Here is a 17,500-nt window from a genome sequence, read left to right as displayed (position 1 = left end):
GGAACGGAATGGAATGGAACCGAATATACCGGAGTAAACCGGAATATGATAAAACAAGGAGGAATGACTTGGAAATAAAGCCGAATGACTCCGGAATGAGCCGGCATGAACAAAAATGGTACCGGAATGTACCGGAACGAAACGGAATGACAACAAAATAAGGCAGAAATAACCCAAAGAACACCAGAATAAGGCTGATTAGCGTGGATCGGACTGACAAGGTTTGATTGGTAATACCGAGGCCACGGGTGATTGATAAGTTGCCATTGGTTCCTTTTGTAATTATCAATTTGACGCGTTTGACGGCGGGCGTTACTAAACACGGGAACGGAACACTACGGAACGGAATATACCGGAATAAACCGGAATATGCTAGAATGAGGCGGAATAACACCGGAATATAACCAAATGAACCAGAATGGCATCGGAATATAACGAAACGAGCCAGAATGACACCCAAATGAACTGAAATATAGCGGAATGAACCTGATAATGCCAAAAATTGGTCAGATTCTGTTGTGTCACGTGATTCCCCAAGGGAATTGCATGTGTTTTTGCCTTTTGTAACACTTGGAGCACTTCGTGCTTGAGAATAATTTGACAGGTATGTCCGTCGCTACCCTGGTCCCAGAGGTTTTTCTTTAGTCGCGAGAAAGCCGCGAAGTGGCGAAGACGAGTTCAGTTCAGTTCAGTTCAGTTCAGTTCTTTATTTGTCTAATAGGTATTTTCAACAAACTGGACATGCCCACAGGTAGCAGATGCTAATCTGAGTGGGTCATGTCGTGACTAAAAAGAGTAGGTAGACACGTTTACAGGAAAATCAAGAAGATAAATGTACACGAATAGAGATAATAAAATTAAGTTTGTGAGCTAATTAGTACCACATTAGGAGAAAGTGCCACATGATGAGATATCTTAGTTTACAAAAATTCTAAATAGATCTAAATCTGGAATAATACAATTATGCATTTCTGTGTCTAATGTCAAACATAAAGTTAGCCGTAAGTTCATAATGAGAAAAGTGTAGCGGCAAGATGCTGGCATCGGAAAATAGAGGAACTGCATTCTGATTGTGATCAGAAAATAAATTTAGCGAGAGCTCGTTTTTGCAGCTTGAGAAGCTTATCAAGATATGATTTACATGCTTGGCCCACATTAGAAAGATCAGCATTTAATCTGTCAATTCCAGGAGTAAGATAACAACTTTGAAGGGACGATAAAAAGTCGTGGCTATAGTTGGATGACTCACATTTTAGAAGGTCATTGTTGAAATCACACCTAATTACATTGTCTTTCCCAGAAGACGTGAATTTTTTAATACTCTCGTCGAAATACAATTGAAAGCGCTCAGATGAGATATCTTGTCTATACAATATTCCACAAATACAATTTTTCTTATCCTCAAAGGTTATCTCAGCTCACAGTGCATGAAAGGCTCCATTAGAGATCTTTTCTAAAATGCGATAGTTAATCGACTCATCAATAAACAATCCTACACCCCCAAACGACAGAGGTGTTGGAACGTATTCAAAGGAGTACCCCGGTATTTTTGCCGTACACATCTGGAAATTAGCACTAGTGACTTTTGTTTCCGTAGCTCCGATGATATTGAAATGAAATCTAATTCCTGCAGAAAATGAGTTTGAAGATTTTCAAGATTACTATTTAGACTAACTACGTTGTTGTGAAAAACTGAAAAACTAGTGTCAGTTTCAGCTTCCGAAAGTTTGGTTTTTTGCCTTGTTACAGCCCGTACTCGTTCTGGAAGAATGATAAAGAAGCCTGAGAGACTGAACTTATGAATAGTTATACTAAACCCACCCTAGTGTTTAGGACTTAGTGTCATGTGACTTTCATTGTTGTTCCCGCTCTTGTTATCGTCGTAGCATCTCACTCGTATACATCCCTTTTGTAAATCGATGTGTAGCCGAGTCCAGTGGAATAAAGTTGTGTTACGCTTAAGTGTCTCGTCGTAAATCCTAACATGGTCCTTCGCAGCCGGAGTCAAGGAGATATTTCAGCAGTAAATTTGTAATTCTTCACAAGGTCATCAGTTGCAACCACATGGACACCTGTTCCTTAAGCAAAATGGAAGACTTGACTCAGAATCGATCAAATTCGTGAAAAGCTTGGAAAAAAAGGATTGCCGACTACTGGAAACAGAAAAGTCTTAGTGGAAAGGTTAGTGAACGCTCAGCGTGATTCGAAGTCAGATGTTATTGCACCAGAATTAAAGGAAGGTTCGAATTTAGCCGAGGCTTCGAAAGAACCTCTTCAATTGAAAAGTGAAGTTGAAATTCAGGAGGTTAGTTCGATTAGACGTAAATCCAGAGCCTTGCAAATGGATATGGATGCGTTGATTCAGGATATTTTGTATCAAGTCAAAATGCAAGCAACAAAATCAAAGTACAGTTGAGAATTGAAAGGGTAACTGTGTACCGTGAGAATTATCTTCAACTGAGAAATGAACTAATCACGCTAGTTGCAGAGGATATGATGGAGGAGGGACTCCGCAGATGGGGAAAAATTCTGAGTGAAGTAGATAAAGCTCTGGATGCTGCTCATGAATTCCTAAATAAAGATTGCGATGTGGGAGATCACTCATCGAGGGATATTGCATGCAGTGACAGTCGTGTATCCTCAAATCTGAAATTACCGAGAATTGAGTTGCGAAAGTTTAATGGCGATGTGTTTTAATGTTCAGAAGTTTACTTATCTCGGTGCTAACTGGAAATGCTTTGAAAGCAATAGACGGATTTGAAGTAACTGGAGCAAATTTAGGAAGCAGCTGTTGAATGCCTTAAACACAGACATGGAAGAAAAAGTATGTTCATCTCAATTCTAGTGAAATCTGTCATCAAGATGGATGCTAAGTCTGTTGTTAGTGCATCCTCCCTCAGAAATCTCTATGATACCTTTATGAACAGAACTAGAGCTTTAGAGGCTCTTGGAGAAGATCCAATGAGCCATGGATGTATTTTGTTACCCCTTTTTGAGACCAAGTTACCACCTCAGTTATTAGAAAAATGGGAGTTGAAAATTGCAGACACTCAAGAAGATGAAATAGGCCTTAAATTGTTCTTTAAATTTCTTAACCGACAAGTTGTGTCCAAAGAAGCAGGAGAAAGAAGTTCAAATGTGAACATCACTCCAGGCAATCACAGTTCTGCTAAAGGTAAAGAAAACCGAAGAAAGTCTTCATTTTCCAAAATGGGTGGTGAGAATGAGATGTATACTGCTTCTGCACTACTTGGTATTGCAGAGATCGAGAACCCTGTTATCTCGCAAGAGGAGGAACGTGCTGTTGCTGACTTCAATAGAGGATTCAACTTTGATGGACATAACTATGAGGTGCGACTGCCATGGAAAAGAGATCCTCCAAAGCTAGAAAGTAATTATGCACAAGCTTTCAGACGCCTGGAAAGTGTTGAAAGAAAGTTAAGGCAAGACCCTATGAAAGCTAAGGCTTACAAAGCAGTGATCAGCGAATATGTAGAGAATGGTTTTGCAGAGGAAGCACCTGACCAGAGTGATGACAATGGAACTGTGCGGTACTCACCGCATCATGCTGTGTTTCATGATGACAAAAGGACGACAAAATGCAGAATCGTGTTTGAAGCTTCCGTACGAGAAGGAGGTGATGCTTCCCTTAACGATTGTATTCTTTCGGGTCCTCCTTTACAGCCAAACCTTGCCTCTATACTGATTCGATTTAGAACACACAAAATTGGTCTCATAGCAGACATTGAAAAGATGTTTCTGCAAGTCAAACTAGCACCAGAGGACAGACATGTTCAACGCTACCTGTGGAGAGATTTACAGCCTAACGAAGCACCAAAGGTGTACAGAATGCAGAGATTGACTTTCGGTGTGAACGCAAGACCTTTCCTTGCTATTGCAACAGTCCATGCTCATGTAAACAAATACAAAGAAATGTCCCCGAATGCAGTAGAAGAAATTTTGCAAAATATATACGTCGATGACTGCCTGACAGGAGCCGATACAGTAAATTCATCTTTGAAGCTTCAACAAGAGATGTCAGAAATTATGATGACAGCGGCATTCAATTTGACCAAGTGGGCAAGTAACTCAGAGCTAGTAATGGATGCTATTGACCAAACTAAAAGAGCATCGTCGCCATTCGTGGAGCTCAATTCGAGCGACCCCCTTAAATCACTTGGCGTGTCATGGGACTTGAACTCTGACCACTTTAGATTTCTCACACCGAGTGGAATCATCTCATCCCATGATCCAATGTCAAAGAGAAGTCTACTTAGTCTGGCATCGAAAATGTTTGACCCACTGGGACTGATATGAACCTTCACTGTTAGAGCCAAATCCTTTCCCAAAACTTGTGGTTGAAAGGATTACAGTGCGATTTCCCCCTTTAGATAGTGACACTAAAGTAAAGTGGTTAAGTTGGAAGTCAGAGTTGTTGCAGCAAAAAGATGAGACTATCCATCGATGCATCGGAAATGGTACTACGCAAGACTCTGCGGTAGAGGTGCATGGTTTTAGGGATGCTTCCCTCAAGGCGTATGGAGCAGCAGTGTACATTCGATTAAGAGACAAGCAAGACAATGTATCCTCACAGCTGGTAATATCGAAGTCCAAAGTCACGCCCAATAAGAAAGTGTCACTTCCAAGGCTGGAACTTTTAGCAGCAGTTGTAAATGCCAGGTTGCTAAAATTTGTTGCAAGGGCACTGCCAATGAAGGTGGCTAGGGTTGTGGGTTTGTCAGATAGTATAGTGGCACTGCATTGAATAAAAGAGCAGAGTTCTTCCTGGAAGCCATTTGTTGCAAATCGTGTGGCTGAGATACAGTCAACATGGGATCCCGAGTGTTGGAGGTATTGAGCAAGTAAGGAGAATCGTGCAGACTTGTTGACACGTGGGTGAAGCTGTAGTGATATGATTTCAAGCACTTTGTGGTGGAATGGACCCCAATGGATGTCTTCGCCTTGTGAACCACTACCCGCTCAACCCGAAAACGAGGCAGCTCCCGCCGAAGCTTGCGAGGAAAAAATAACTACCCATGTGTATACAGCAGTCGTTGCAGAACCACTGATATGTTACGCTACGGGACATGGTTAAAGTTGATTTAAGTAACTGCTTATGTATTGAGAGCGGTAAAATTGTTTAAGACTAAATCTAGGTCTTGTGAAAGGGAACTGTCTGCGAATGAGGTGAGGCAAGCCGAGATTAAATGTTGTATGTGGGTGCAGGAAGTGGTCTACAAAGAAGAATTCGAGAAACTGAAAGCTGGAGAGGTACTTCCCAGTAACAGCCGCCTCCTGAAACTAGACCCTTATTATGAAGGGCTTGTACGGACCGCTACAGTTAGAGCGCACAACCGTTTCTGTAACAGACCCGTTCAACGTTTACACAAGTTAGAGATTGAGTCAGCAGCTTCACAAGTAAGCCCCGAAGCAGAGGATCCAGTCCATGGTGGGGAGAAGCCACAAACAAACACTGTTCATGCTGCAAGTATACATGTTTCCAAGCCTAAATTGAGCGTTGTCCTCCCCGAAGGAGGACAAAAATGTTACAACCCGCACTCGTTCTGGAAGAATGATAAAGAAGCCTGAGAGACTGGACTAGCCCCACCCTAGTGTTTAGGACTAAGTGTCATGTGACTTTCGTTGTTGTTCCCGCTCTTGCTATTGAAGGTTTTTGTATGTCGTAGCATTTCACTAATATACATCCCCTTTGTAAATCGATGTGTAGCCGAGTCCAGTGGATTAAAGTTGTGTTACGCTTCAGTGTCTCGTCGTAAATCCTAACATGTCTAAAACTATGGGGGGAATAATACCGACTGGGTACTCTAACAAAGGATTGATTGGCAGGGTTCAAATTACAATCTAGATCAGTATTGAGGGAAAATAAATCGAGGTCATATAAACAAGTAAGTGTATCTAAGTCTCGTTTAGTTTTACAGGAGGTCGATAACGAGATATCAATTTGGCCGTGAATTTGAATTATATTTCCTGTATAGCTGAAATACGGCAGTTCTTTTAAATTCGATCTGGCTGATTTCTCTGCAACAGCCTTGTTCCTTCCTTTCATAATAATATTAACATTGAATATAAAAAAATAGAAGAATATCAAGGTAAATTCTACTTAGGTGCCTTTGTTGTTGACTCTAGACGGATCGCTGTTGATGTATCTGTTTTGCGAAGGAAGATTGCAATCCCTTTAGCCCAGCATCACTTGTAATAGTGTGTGTTTTGGTGAGCCTTCGCAGTATGAAGTAGCTCTTGTAATCTTGGCGTAAGGTGACTGTAAATCTTGATCCGGTTAACCTCCGCAGTTGGAGGGAGTCCCAGGGCCTCTGTAGGTAATTGGGTGGTGTTGCGTCTCGAAGCCAGTACTTTCTCCCGAGACATTCTTCTTGTAAATTTGCAAATAATCGCGTTGGGTTGTCCTCGGCGGCCATTATCAGTCGTTGCGTCGCGTTGTGGAACCCTGTTTGCAATATCAATGTCAGAGCCAGAGATATCGTTTCCAAGGGAAGAAAATAGCTTGAGGCAAAGATTGGCCGTATCTTCGAATTCTGCTGATTCGATAATTTGCGGAACACCTACAATCTTTAAGTTATACTGATAACTGTAATAAAGTATGTCATCAATGACTTTATCGATCCTGTCAAAATTTTTCTCTAGTAAATCCAGCCTTCGAGGGAATCTGCCAAGATCTTCTTCTAGACTAGTTTTAGATTGTACCAATGTGGACGTGAATTCCACTTTCATGTAGACGCAGCTGTCAAACGCGTCAAATTGATAACTACAAAAGGAACAAATGGCAACTTGGCAATCACGCGTTGCCTTGGTATTATCAATCAAACGTTGCCATTCCGGTCCGCACTAATCAGCTTTATTCTGGAATTGCCTGGTGTTCTTCTGGCTTATTCTGGCTTATTCTGGTGTCATTCCGCCTCGTTCCGGTATATTCCGGAGCATTCTTGTGCATTCCGTCTCATTCCGGTGTTATTCGGCTTTATTCCAGAGTTATTCCGCCTTGTTACAGCATATTCCGATTTATTCCGGTATATTCTGTCCCATTCCAGTCTGTCCCTGTGTTTAGTAACGCCCAAAAAGGTAAGGTAGTGGTGACCATACATTATTATCCATAATGATATTAAAAACGTGGACAACCTAATGTATTTGCTAACAAATAGTTTGAAAATGTACAAAAAAGCAAAGGTAAATAGACGAGATTGATAATACGATGTTCTTGGTGTACACTGTGAAATAAAGAAGAAAATGCGTCACTTATATTGTATACAAACATTAACGAGATGCTTCCGTAAAGCATACACTGGGTTGCCTGTGGTACGTGTTACAGAAAATCAGAAGGCACTGAATTGTGTGGTATTGAACTACAGCATTCCAGTTTCTGAAGAATAACAAAAGAGAGCAGAAGGAAGTTTCCGGAACGGTCAATCAAGAATAAAATATTTACGTCATGAAAACAACATTAATTTTGAACCGTGAATATAGAATGCAAAAAGTTACGATCAGCGACAAACAGTTTGGGAGATTTTTATGCTACGTTCAAATAAATCGCAAAATAGAAAGTGACATGGCTGGAATTCAGCAGGCGCCGTGATTAAGTTACCGCGGCATGTTTACTCGTCAAACGGTGAAGCATCTGTGTCAAATGATGGCAAGATACAGGGTTTTTGTAAATTTCTTTTTCTGTCAAGTGTTATAAAGTTTGACAATAAAATGAGCGAAGTCAAAACAAAGATCACAATCGCCCTATACTGTTGAGATAATGACCATTTGTTTATGCAAAGTCAAAATTTACTCTCCAAGATGCGTACGACGTTATTTATCACCAGGTAATTCCATCCTTTTGGAAATAGCAGCTACTTTATTATTCATCGGCGTCACAATTTTCACTGATTTTGGGGCTCATTTTGTTGAAACTCAAGCACGCTTCCAACAGGCCTGTGAACCCTTCCCGCTTACAGAGTAATACTAAAAAAATTCTACCATATCACATTTCAACCTTAAGCTCGAAAATTCAATACACAACATGATATTATAATTCACAAAGGCTCTTAGAGGCGAAAACCTCTTCCTATTTCATTGCGTGCATGAAGACAAGAAACTCAATCGTGTAAAATTACCATGTACCTCAGGTTTCCTGAAGAACCTTTTCCTTGAATAACATAAAAACTATCCAGTTAAGCTCGCATATCATAAAACATGATTAATTCATAAATGCCACCTTTTCCAGTGAAGAATTTTTTGAAACAAACAACATATTTGCTATTAGAGGCAAAAACCCCTTCTATTTCATTACGTGCGTGAAGAGAAGAAACTAAATCGTGTCAAATATGCGCAATATTGCAACAAAATAATTTTCAGGATCAAACCGTTTCCATGAAGAACCTTTTCCTTGAATAATGAAGCACAAAATACACGACAAGCTTTCTTTCAAATAATTCTTGGCTGTCACATTTCCAATTATTTTCTTTACCTGAAGACTGTGTAGAGTTGATGACAGATCCACGTAAGGTGTTCGATTTGTTCTCTGTCTTTGTTGAACCCATAAGTTACCAGAGAATTTTCCATTTGGTTTCGGTGTTCTACATAACAGCACACTTGGTAAACTATTAGAAATGCAGCTCACTTTGATCTCGTGATGCACAAAGATACCACTTAGCAGGGGAGTGAGAGGCAAGACTTTTACCGACACGGAAAAAAATAAAACGGAGAAATCTACCAATTTTCCAAATGGGATTGCCATGCGGCAACCCAGGAATTAACAATATCAATGGGTGAAAAATTGAAAAACATATCCGTTAAATGGAGAAAGAATATTACAACCATCTAACTTAATTTAATTTAATTTAAGAGGTTATAAGGCGCAAGTATCTATATAAATATATTCAAATGCGCCATCCTAATAGTAATAATAATAATAACTAATAATAAGAATAATAACAATAGTAATAATAATAATAATAATAATAATAATAATAATAATAATAAAATTATGATATATAGAATAAAAAGCTTATGACTCAAATTAAGAAATAGTCTAAGCTAAATTTGCCCTTTCAAAAAGGTGTCTTCAACTTTCCCTTAAAAGTGCCAATAGAAGAGGATTCCCTGATAAGTCTCGGCAGAGCATTCCATAACTTAGGTGCGGCGAACACAAAGGCCCGTTCACCAAGAGTAGCCTTCGGCTTAATATTTGGTTAACTAAGCAAGGTACTGTCGTTAGAACTTCGTAAGTTATATTTAGACACAGGATTAGGAATAATTAAAACACTTAAATACGAAGGTGCTAGGCCCCTAAAAATCTTAAAAACAATCAACAGAATTTTAAATTCAATTCTAAACTTTACAGGGAACCAATGTAAGTCCACTAATAAAGGCGTAATGTGACAATATTTACTTGCATTACATATAAATCTAGCACACATGTTCTGCACACGTTGTAGCTTGTTGAGTTGATACTCTGGCAGACCATATAAAAGGCTGTTACACTAATCGATTCTACTTGAAATAAAAACATGAACCAAAGTCTTAGTGTTGTTTTTAGATAGATACTTTCTTATGCGCCTCAGATTATACAAAAAATAAAAGGCAGAGTTACATGTTTTTAAAATATGGATTGCCATCGGCATCTTCGAGCCAAACCATGAGCCCAAATTCCTTGCAGACAACACAGGAGTGATAGTTGCAGCCCCGACACGAAGGGTATTGATGGACACTTAATCTAGTTGCCTCGATGTGCCAATGATTATGAATTCAGTTTTATCATCGTTAAGTTTCAATTTGTCGTTCAGCACCCAGTCTCGGATGTCCTCAATACACCTTTCAACCCTAGCCAAGGTGGCCTCTTGATTTGCAATATTATTAGGACAAAAGAATACATAAAGTTGGCCATCGTCAGAATAGCAATGGATCTCTAAATTATGTTTATCTACAATTTCAAATATCTTGCTAGCATAGAAAACAAACAGCAAAGGCCCAAGGCACGAGCCTTGAGGTACGCCGCATTCCAAATTGAACTTCATTGAGAGTGTGCCGTCAATGGAAACTTGCTGAGTTTTGCCACTTACGTATGATGCAATCCAGGATAGTCCCGTATCCTGAACTCCAAATGCAGACGTAAGCCGCTCAAGTAAGATACCATGATCAATGGTATCGAAAGCTGCGCTCAAATCCAACAGAACCAACAAGGTGACATGCTGACCGTTCATGTTTAACAAAATGTCATTTTTTACTTTCAAGAGAGCGGATTTCGTGCTGTCTAACTTAAGATATGTTGATTGTAACATGGGAAATAAGTTATTCGTGCTGATGCTGAAGTTATTTGGCTACCGCACTCTCAGCCAGTTTAGAGATGTATTGCAAATTGCTCACAGGACAATAGTTTTTTAATATTGGTTCTAAGCCATCTTTCTTAGTAGAGGAAAAACCAGGGCATTTTTCCACGCTGATGGAAAGACACCATACCCAAGAGGATAGTTGATGATCTTGGTAATTACGGGAAGAAGAATATCCAAGCATTCCAAAACAAGTTTTGTAGGAATCGGATCCAAGGAACAAATCTTCTTCTTGGATGTACGGATCACGTCGTGCACCTTCTCCTGAGGTAATCAGTTTTGGTTCGCACGGTTCGCACGGTTCGCACGGTCAAGTCTCAGAGAAAACTGAGAGAAAGTCTTAGACAAAACGTTTGGGTGCCCTATAATCACTTCCCAGTGTGACAAACTGTTTGAAGGGAGAAACAACGAAATAAAGTTATGGCACGCGTGCTAGCTTTAAGTTCGTTTAAGTTCAAACGAAACGAAACTTTTTAAATATCCAAGATTGATGACTTAACATGACGATTTTACAATGAAACACAATCGACGTGGCGATAAAATGAAATAACACTGACCTATGTTGAATTCAGGGCGTTCGAAGTAAAGAGATCGAGTTTTCGCGTATGGAACAGCGCGAAAAGGGGCTTAACAGCGGTTGTTCAAAAAGTGCAGGATGAGTAAGATATCCCTAGAAATGTCGATTTTTCACGGCTTCAAGCTAAATGGGTGACGTCATGTCCCAGATTAAGAAGCGGGCTCCTTCGTTGTCGCCCGAAATTATTTCGTAGAAGTTCAATAATAAATAAGGAAAAGGTCCTGCAATTTACACTCATAGTATCAACATAATAATTACGACTTTTATTAAACCTGTTATTATATTAAAACAGTAGTGATATTAGTTAAACAAGCACTATACATGAAGTACTGGGCTTTGCTCCCATTGCAGCTCCATCGGACATTTTTTTCTCGACAATCCACAATTGATCTGATTTTACAGCAGTGAATAAGGATTTACTAGATCTAAGAACTGATTTCAAGATGGTAGGTCTTTTTTTTATTAGAGTTATCACGGTTAATCCATGAATATTTACAGGTAAATAGCGTCAAATAAATAAGTAAGTAAGTAAACATAATGTTAGAAGAACAACCCCTTGTTGTCGATTGATTTTCCGTTGACTTCAGGTCCATACTCGACACTCTCTTCTTTCATTTTTACACGATCGGGTCTATGTTAAAGGAAAAGGTTGCATCGTAGATTATACTTCACATGATAAATTAACGTTGCGCTATGTCTAATGGTTTCATTTCATATCAGAATTATTCTCGAACTCTTACTGATACGGACTATGTTCTTTTTCTCAGGTATTCAGCGGAAATAAAGATAGAGATACCATCGTGTACCACGTGCTGAAGCCAGCGATAACTGCACGCTTCGTGAGGATATTGCCTGTGGCATGGAACGGGCACATATCAATGAGAATTGAACTATATGGATGTCTAGGTAATCTTTGGGAGTTAAGAGCACTTGATTTGCGATGGTTGTTGTTGTTGTTGTCCCTGCATGTAAGACAGGAGAAGGGAAAGGTGTTTGATGGAAAAAGATTTTTATTATCGTTTAATGGGATTTTAAAATGCCTACGAAGTGAAAAATATATTTCGCTTACTTTAAAGACCTTTCAAAATGATGACTAATGTTTTGTTTTTGTTTTTTTTTTGGAATACATTCGTTTGTTCCAGAGATATTTAAAAAACTAATGACATTAAAATGATTGTAAATGACAGTTTAACTAAAATGTTCTTTCTGTTTTCTGCGTCCGATCTTGTTTAGGTTGCAGTTCAGCTCTTGGGATGGAGAGAGGGGAAATCCACGATTCTCAGATAACAGCCTCGTCTCAGTGGGATGAGCCACAAGCAGCAAAAATGGCCAGGTTGCATAATTCTGGCACATTTGTTAACTCATGGGTAACTCGCACTAATGATGCCAATCAATGGCTTCAAGTGGATCTCGGAAAATTTTCAACGTTTACAGGTGTAGCTACTCAAGGGGGGAAGTCGGGAAGACATAGACAGTGGGTGACCAAGTACAGAATTCAGTACAGTGATAATGGGGTAAATTTTCATCTTTACAAGACGCAAAGGGACACTTCTCCCAAGGTAAGTCGCGAGTCTTTCCATCGATGACCGGGAAAAAACTGATTTTTTTTTCCTTGCATAAGTTAACTTGGGCTCTATATTCAGTCCTGGCGGGTGTACGTGGGCTCTTTACTCGATTATTGAGCTAGACTAAAGCCGTGTTCACATTAGGCCTCGATTATGATCCAATTATAATCCAATTAAGTTTGGACTGTGTTAACATCAATTAATTACAGTAGGTGATTATAATTGAATTATAATTACTTAAAACAACCTCAAGGGGGTTGTTTGAAGTAATTACAGTGCATAATTGAACAGAATGGCGAGCAGGTGGTTTGCAGCTAACCTCTAGAGACAAAGATAACAATGCTGTAGTGTACTATTGTAGGTGGACGAACAAAATGAGCTAATGAGAGATCTTTGGTTTTCGTCCACCAACATGGCGACGATGACGTAACGTGAAAACCACCTGTACGTGTTGATATGAGCAGACGAAACGTCTAATCGCTTTATGGATCAAAGATTTGGATTTGTCTTCTTGTATTCTCAGAAGCTATCCTTGACACTCTTCTCGCCTCAAGCATGGTGATGATAATCGTGGCAGCCGTGCGATACGGCGCCATTTTTTTCTTTGTATTTGAATTATCACAGATGTGAAGAGAAGAAAATTGAATGGAGTACGATTGCCTGGATTATACTTCAGTTGATCATAATCAATGTTGAGTGTGAACACGGCTTAAGCGTCGGCCTATCGAAAAGATTGCTTTCCTGCTCTGGAAGCATAACTAAATCCAATAAAAATTCCGACTCACAATCACGTGACCGATAATGAAATCTACCAGACGTGGTGATAATGTCGACATACTTCTGTTTACCTACGGATTGCTCTGAGTCGGAGATATCTAGGATCAGATTAAACATAACTACATATCATTTTACTGAAAGACCCCAATGGATTGCGCTATTTTTTTAAGAGGTCAACGTGGGTTTTTTATTTGCATCGCAACAATGTAACTCATGAAGAAAACGAGCACGAAAAAGATCAGACTTTACAAAAAAAAAGCTACGTTTTAGCAGAAATTCAAAGAAAAACATTGAAGTAGAGACAGGGGCAAGTTAATCGCCGCGGGGATCATGCAGAATTACATCTGGGAAGCTCTCCAGTTGTTCAATTTAGGCGCAAGAATTTTGAATAATGTAAGCAATCGCTTGTTTTCTTACATATATATAATATATATGGAGGGAAGTGGGTTCAAATCCCGCTCAGGGCAAATTTGCTTTCAAACATTTATTCAGTTGAAAATATGATTATTTGGGGTGTGCACTGTCGGGGTTTCTCTCCTACACTCTCTATAAAATAAAATTAGCCTTAGTATCCTTCGAGGATCCTTCCTTGTCATCCGCTAAGTTGACTTCGGCCGTGCATCATGAATTTGATCCTAAGTTGGTTTTCAAGTGGAGTTATAGGCTCCCCTACCTTGTCACCTTGAAGGAAAATTTCCCGGGATGCCCAAGCCCTGACCACGTAAATCACCTCTTCGATGGCTATGTTGCCAGCATGGTTGTCCTGGTGGTGTAGTGGTGATCACACCAGACTAGTAATGGAGGGACGTGGGTTTAAATCCCGCTCAGGGCAAATTTAATTTCTAATATTTCTACGTTTGTAGAAATAAAACAATGTTAAAGTACTTCTTGAAATGAGGGTTATAAGAAAAGGAAAAGAATTTTATTTAAGTGTGTAGTCGTTCTAGCGCTGGAGCACTAATTGGGGACACTGTAAACAGAAATTAACAATGAAAGCAAATCAAGTCAAATGTTGGTTTTTGGGGAGAGGGAAACCGAAGCACTCGGAGAAAACCTTACGATGCAGAGTAGAGAACCAACAAACTCACCCCACATATGACGCCGAGTCTGGGAATCGAACCGGGGCCTCATTAGTGGGAGGCCATTGCTCTCACCACTGCGCTATCCCCGCACCCCATGAGACCAGCTCTATGCGAAAACTCCCGGTGGAAAAAAAATGTACAACTGCAAATTATTGAGACCATAAGATTGAAACCTTAAAGTTAAGGATTTGAATATGATTTAAATTTAAAATATTTTGCCACAGCTTTGACTTGAGTTGATAAAGGCTTTCAGACTCTACTCTCTCTCCATAACGGAAAGCTTTATAAACAAAGTTTATTCCTAGTTAAGAACATTATTACATTTCAAAATCAAATGTGGGTCTTATTCACTTTTTGCCGGATCAAAAGCAAAGCAAACTAAAGAAATCACCAATCAAACGCTGTTGCGAAGGAAGAACATCCTTGTTTCTTGGTAATGCCACCTAATTATCATCATTGTTGCTCGTTATTTTTTTACTGTTTAGTTGTTTGATGGAAATAGCGACCCAGACAGTGTCAAATACAACAGATTGAATCCTTCATTTACAGCCCGCTACATCCGGTTGTTGCCTGTGACGTGGCAAAGACATATATCCATGAGGATAGAGCTTTATGGTTGTCCAGGTATGTGTGTTGTTAATAGTATTGCTTTTAAAACAACGTTCAAAGGACTCTTGCGAGAACATGCATCAACCCTGATGGAAACACTAGACAGGACTGTCGAAACTGTGAGTGTTTGAATGGTAACTTTCTTAGCTACATTCAAATTCATTGAAACCAGTATAGCATCAAACTAAGCATGATTGTGATCCTGGTTGCAATGTGCACTGTAACTTTCATAATTATTTCATTCTCTCGTCAAATGAACCCATGAGGTAATATTCATTGCAAGGGCTGAAGAAGAATACTTGCAAGAAGAATACAAGGTGACCTGCAGACAGAAGTCACGAAGTTAGTAAACTCGTTCCGATATCATGTCTGCTGCCGAAGACGAGTATGACCCATATGCAAATAGTGTTATTTCAGTCCTACCAATACTTGTCCACCTATCGCTATGCATTTGCAAGACCCAATCAGTCTTGCACACTCCTTATAAACGTTACTACAGAATACGAAATTGCAAAATTGGAACTATATCTTTGCTTGTTCCATACCTTTTATAACTTCTTGCGCGTGGTTGCCATACTGAGAACTTGATCATTCAGTTGTGGTGGACTGATGACCAGCGAACAATCTTATAAGACTAGTAATTTGAAATTTCCGGTACCTTTCCTTTTTAGCCGTATTCAGAAGAATGCGTGGTTTGAACTAGCGATGGTATCTCAGATGTACTGGTAATTTTTAATATTCTCTGAACTTAATAGGCTGTATGACACCTCTTGGTATGGAAAGCAAAACGATCCTAGACGCCCAAATAAGTGCCTCTTCAAAATTTGATGACAACCATTCCGCAGCACAGGCCAGATTATATTTCAAAGCGAATGGAAGCAGAGCCGGAGGCTGGTCCCCACTAAAAGATGATCTTAACCAATGGATTCAAGTAGATCTCGGTAGTACAACAAGAATAACACGTGTTGCCACCCAGGGACTTCACGCCAGCAAAGAGTGGGTTATCAAATACAAGATGCAGTATAGCTTTGATGGAGTCACTTTCCAGAATTTCGAAGACGTTGACTTTTCAGCAAAGGTACCTTTCATTGCCCCATAGATTATTTCAATGACCTTCGCACAATTGACCGATTTTTAAGTGATTCACAATTTTTCGTAGTGGGTGTTGTTTAAATTCATAAGTAATTCATAATGAAAAAAATAAAGGTTCACTTTTGGGCTACGGCAACGATGGAACGTATTTCTTAAGGACACTGCCCGATATTACTGACTTGTTTGGGCCTGTAGAGCGTGCGATAACAGAAGTCCTCATACCAGCTATACGAACCACGCAATAACTGCAACCGAGCGCGAACTCCTTGCGCTTCCTGTGCGCTTGGGAGGGCTTGGGCTTATAGATCCAGCCAGAGCCTCACCCAAAGAATATGAGCCTTCAGTCAGGGTCAGAGGTCCCCTAGTAAGGCAAATTGTGGAGCAAGTGCTTCAGACCCCGGATGCGTCAGAGGAACACTGCAAATAAGCGCGTGTAAGGAGAAGGATGAGTGCGTGGATGAGAGGCTAGAACGGGTGAAGACCTCTCTGCCGACAAGAACCAAGCGAGCTGTAGAGCTAGCCACCGAGAAGAAAGCATCGAACTGGCTGACAGTACTTCCCATCAAAGACTTGAACTTCAATCTAAATAAGAGAGAATTCAGGGATGCGATCAAGGTGAGATACGACTGGGAAATCACCGACACACCGAAAGTGTGCGTGTGCGGGGACCAGTTCAACGTAGATCATGCAATGGTATGCCGACGTGGTGGGTTTAAAATACAGCGTCATAATGAGCTTCGCGACCTGGAAGCAGAGATGTTGAGCACGGTACGTAATGATGTGGAAATAGAGCCGGTCCTTTAGGAAATCAATGGAGAGTCTTTGAACAGAGGTGCGAACAGAGCTCCTGATGCGCTTTTAGATATTAGCGCTCGTGGCTTCTGGAAGAGACAGAGGACTGCATTCTTCGATGTCAGGGTTTGTCACCCTAATGCGGGTTCTTACAGAGATCCAAGCCCCAAGGAAATCTACAGGCAATGCGAGAGTTAAAAAATACGCAAATATGCAAGCAGGGTGATGGAGGTGGAGCAATACACTTTTACGCCACATGTTTTTACTACCCACAGGCGGAATGGCCCATGAATGTAAGAGATATCACAACAGATTAGCTGAACTACTCGTCATTAAGAAGAGCGAGAACTACACCAACACCATGTCCTGGCTAAGAGAAAAAGTATGGTTTGCTATCCTCCGCTCAGCTCTCCTCTGCCTTCCAGAGGAAGAAGAAGGAATGTAGACTTTCACGACACAGACATTAGAATCGAGAATGTGATCGCCAGAATTTCTTAGTTTTCGTAATTTAAATTTGTTTGTTTTTTCTGACTGATATTATCTGCATATTTTTTTTTAATAAGAGTGGCTTTTCTTTAAGGACCTTATCTTTATTTCCAAATTTTTTTTAGTCAGAATACGATTATGACATGAATTTTTTTTATTACAAATGAGAGG

General features: G+C 40.0%; 1 protein-coding gene across 1 annotated transcript in view; it reads left to right on the top strand.

Annotated features, from left to right (window-relative positions):
- Positions 1-17,500, top strand: part of LOC137972823 (uncharacterized) — a 133,283-nt gene that overhangs the window by 25,663 nt on the left and 90,120 nt on the right. The window contains exons 3-6 of the mRNA XM_068819527.1: positions 11,694-11,832; positions 12,160-12,485; positions 14,836-14,974; positions 15,715-16,037. Coding sequence (XP_068675628.1) covers positions 11,694-11,832; positions 12,160-12,485; positions 14,836-14,974; positions 15,715-16,037 — 927 coding nt within the window. The remainder of the gene's footprint in view (positions 1-11,693; positions 11,833-12,159; positions 12,486-14,835; positions 14,975-15,714; positions 16,038-17,500) is intronic.

The sequence above is a fragment of the Montipora foliosa genome, chromosome 10 (genome assembly GCF_036669935.1).
Source record: "Montipora foliosa isolate CH-2021 chromosome 10, ASM3666993v2, whole genome shotgun sequence".
Taxonomy (NCBI): domain Eukaryota; kingdom Metazoa; phylum Cnidaria; class Anthozoa; order Scleractinia; family Acroporidae; genus Montipora; species Montipora foliosa.
The sequence above is the reverse complement of the archived record's forward strand: the minus strand, read 5'-3'. Positions and strand labels throughout refer to the sequence as shown.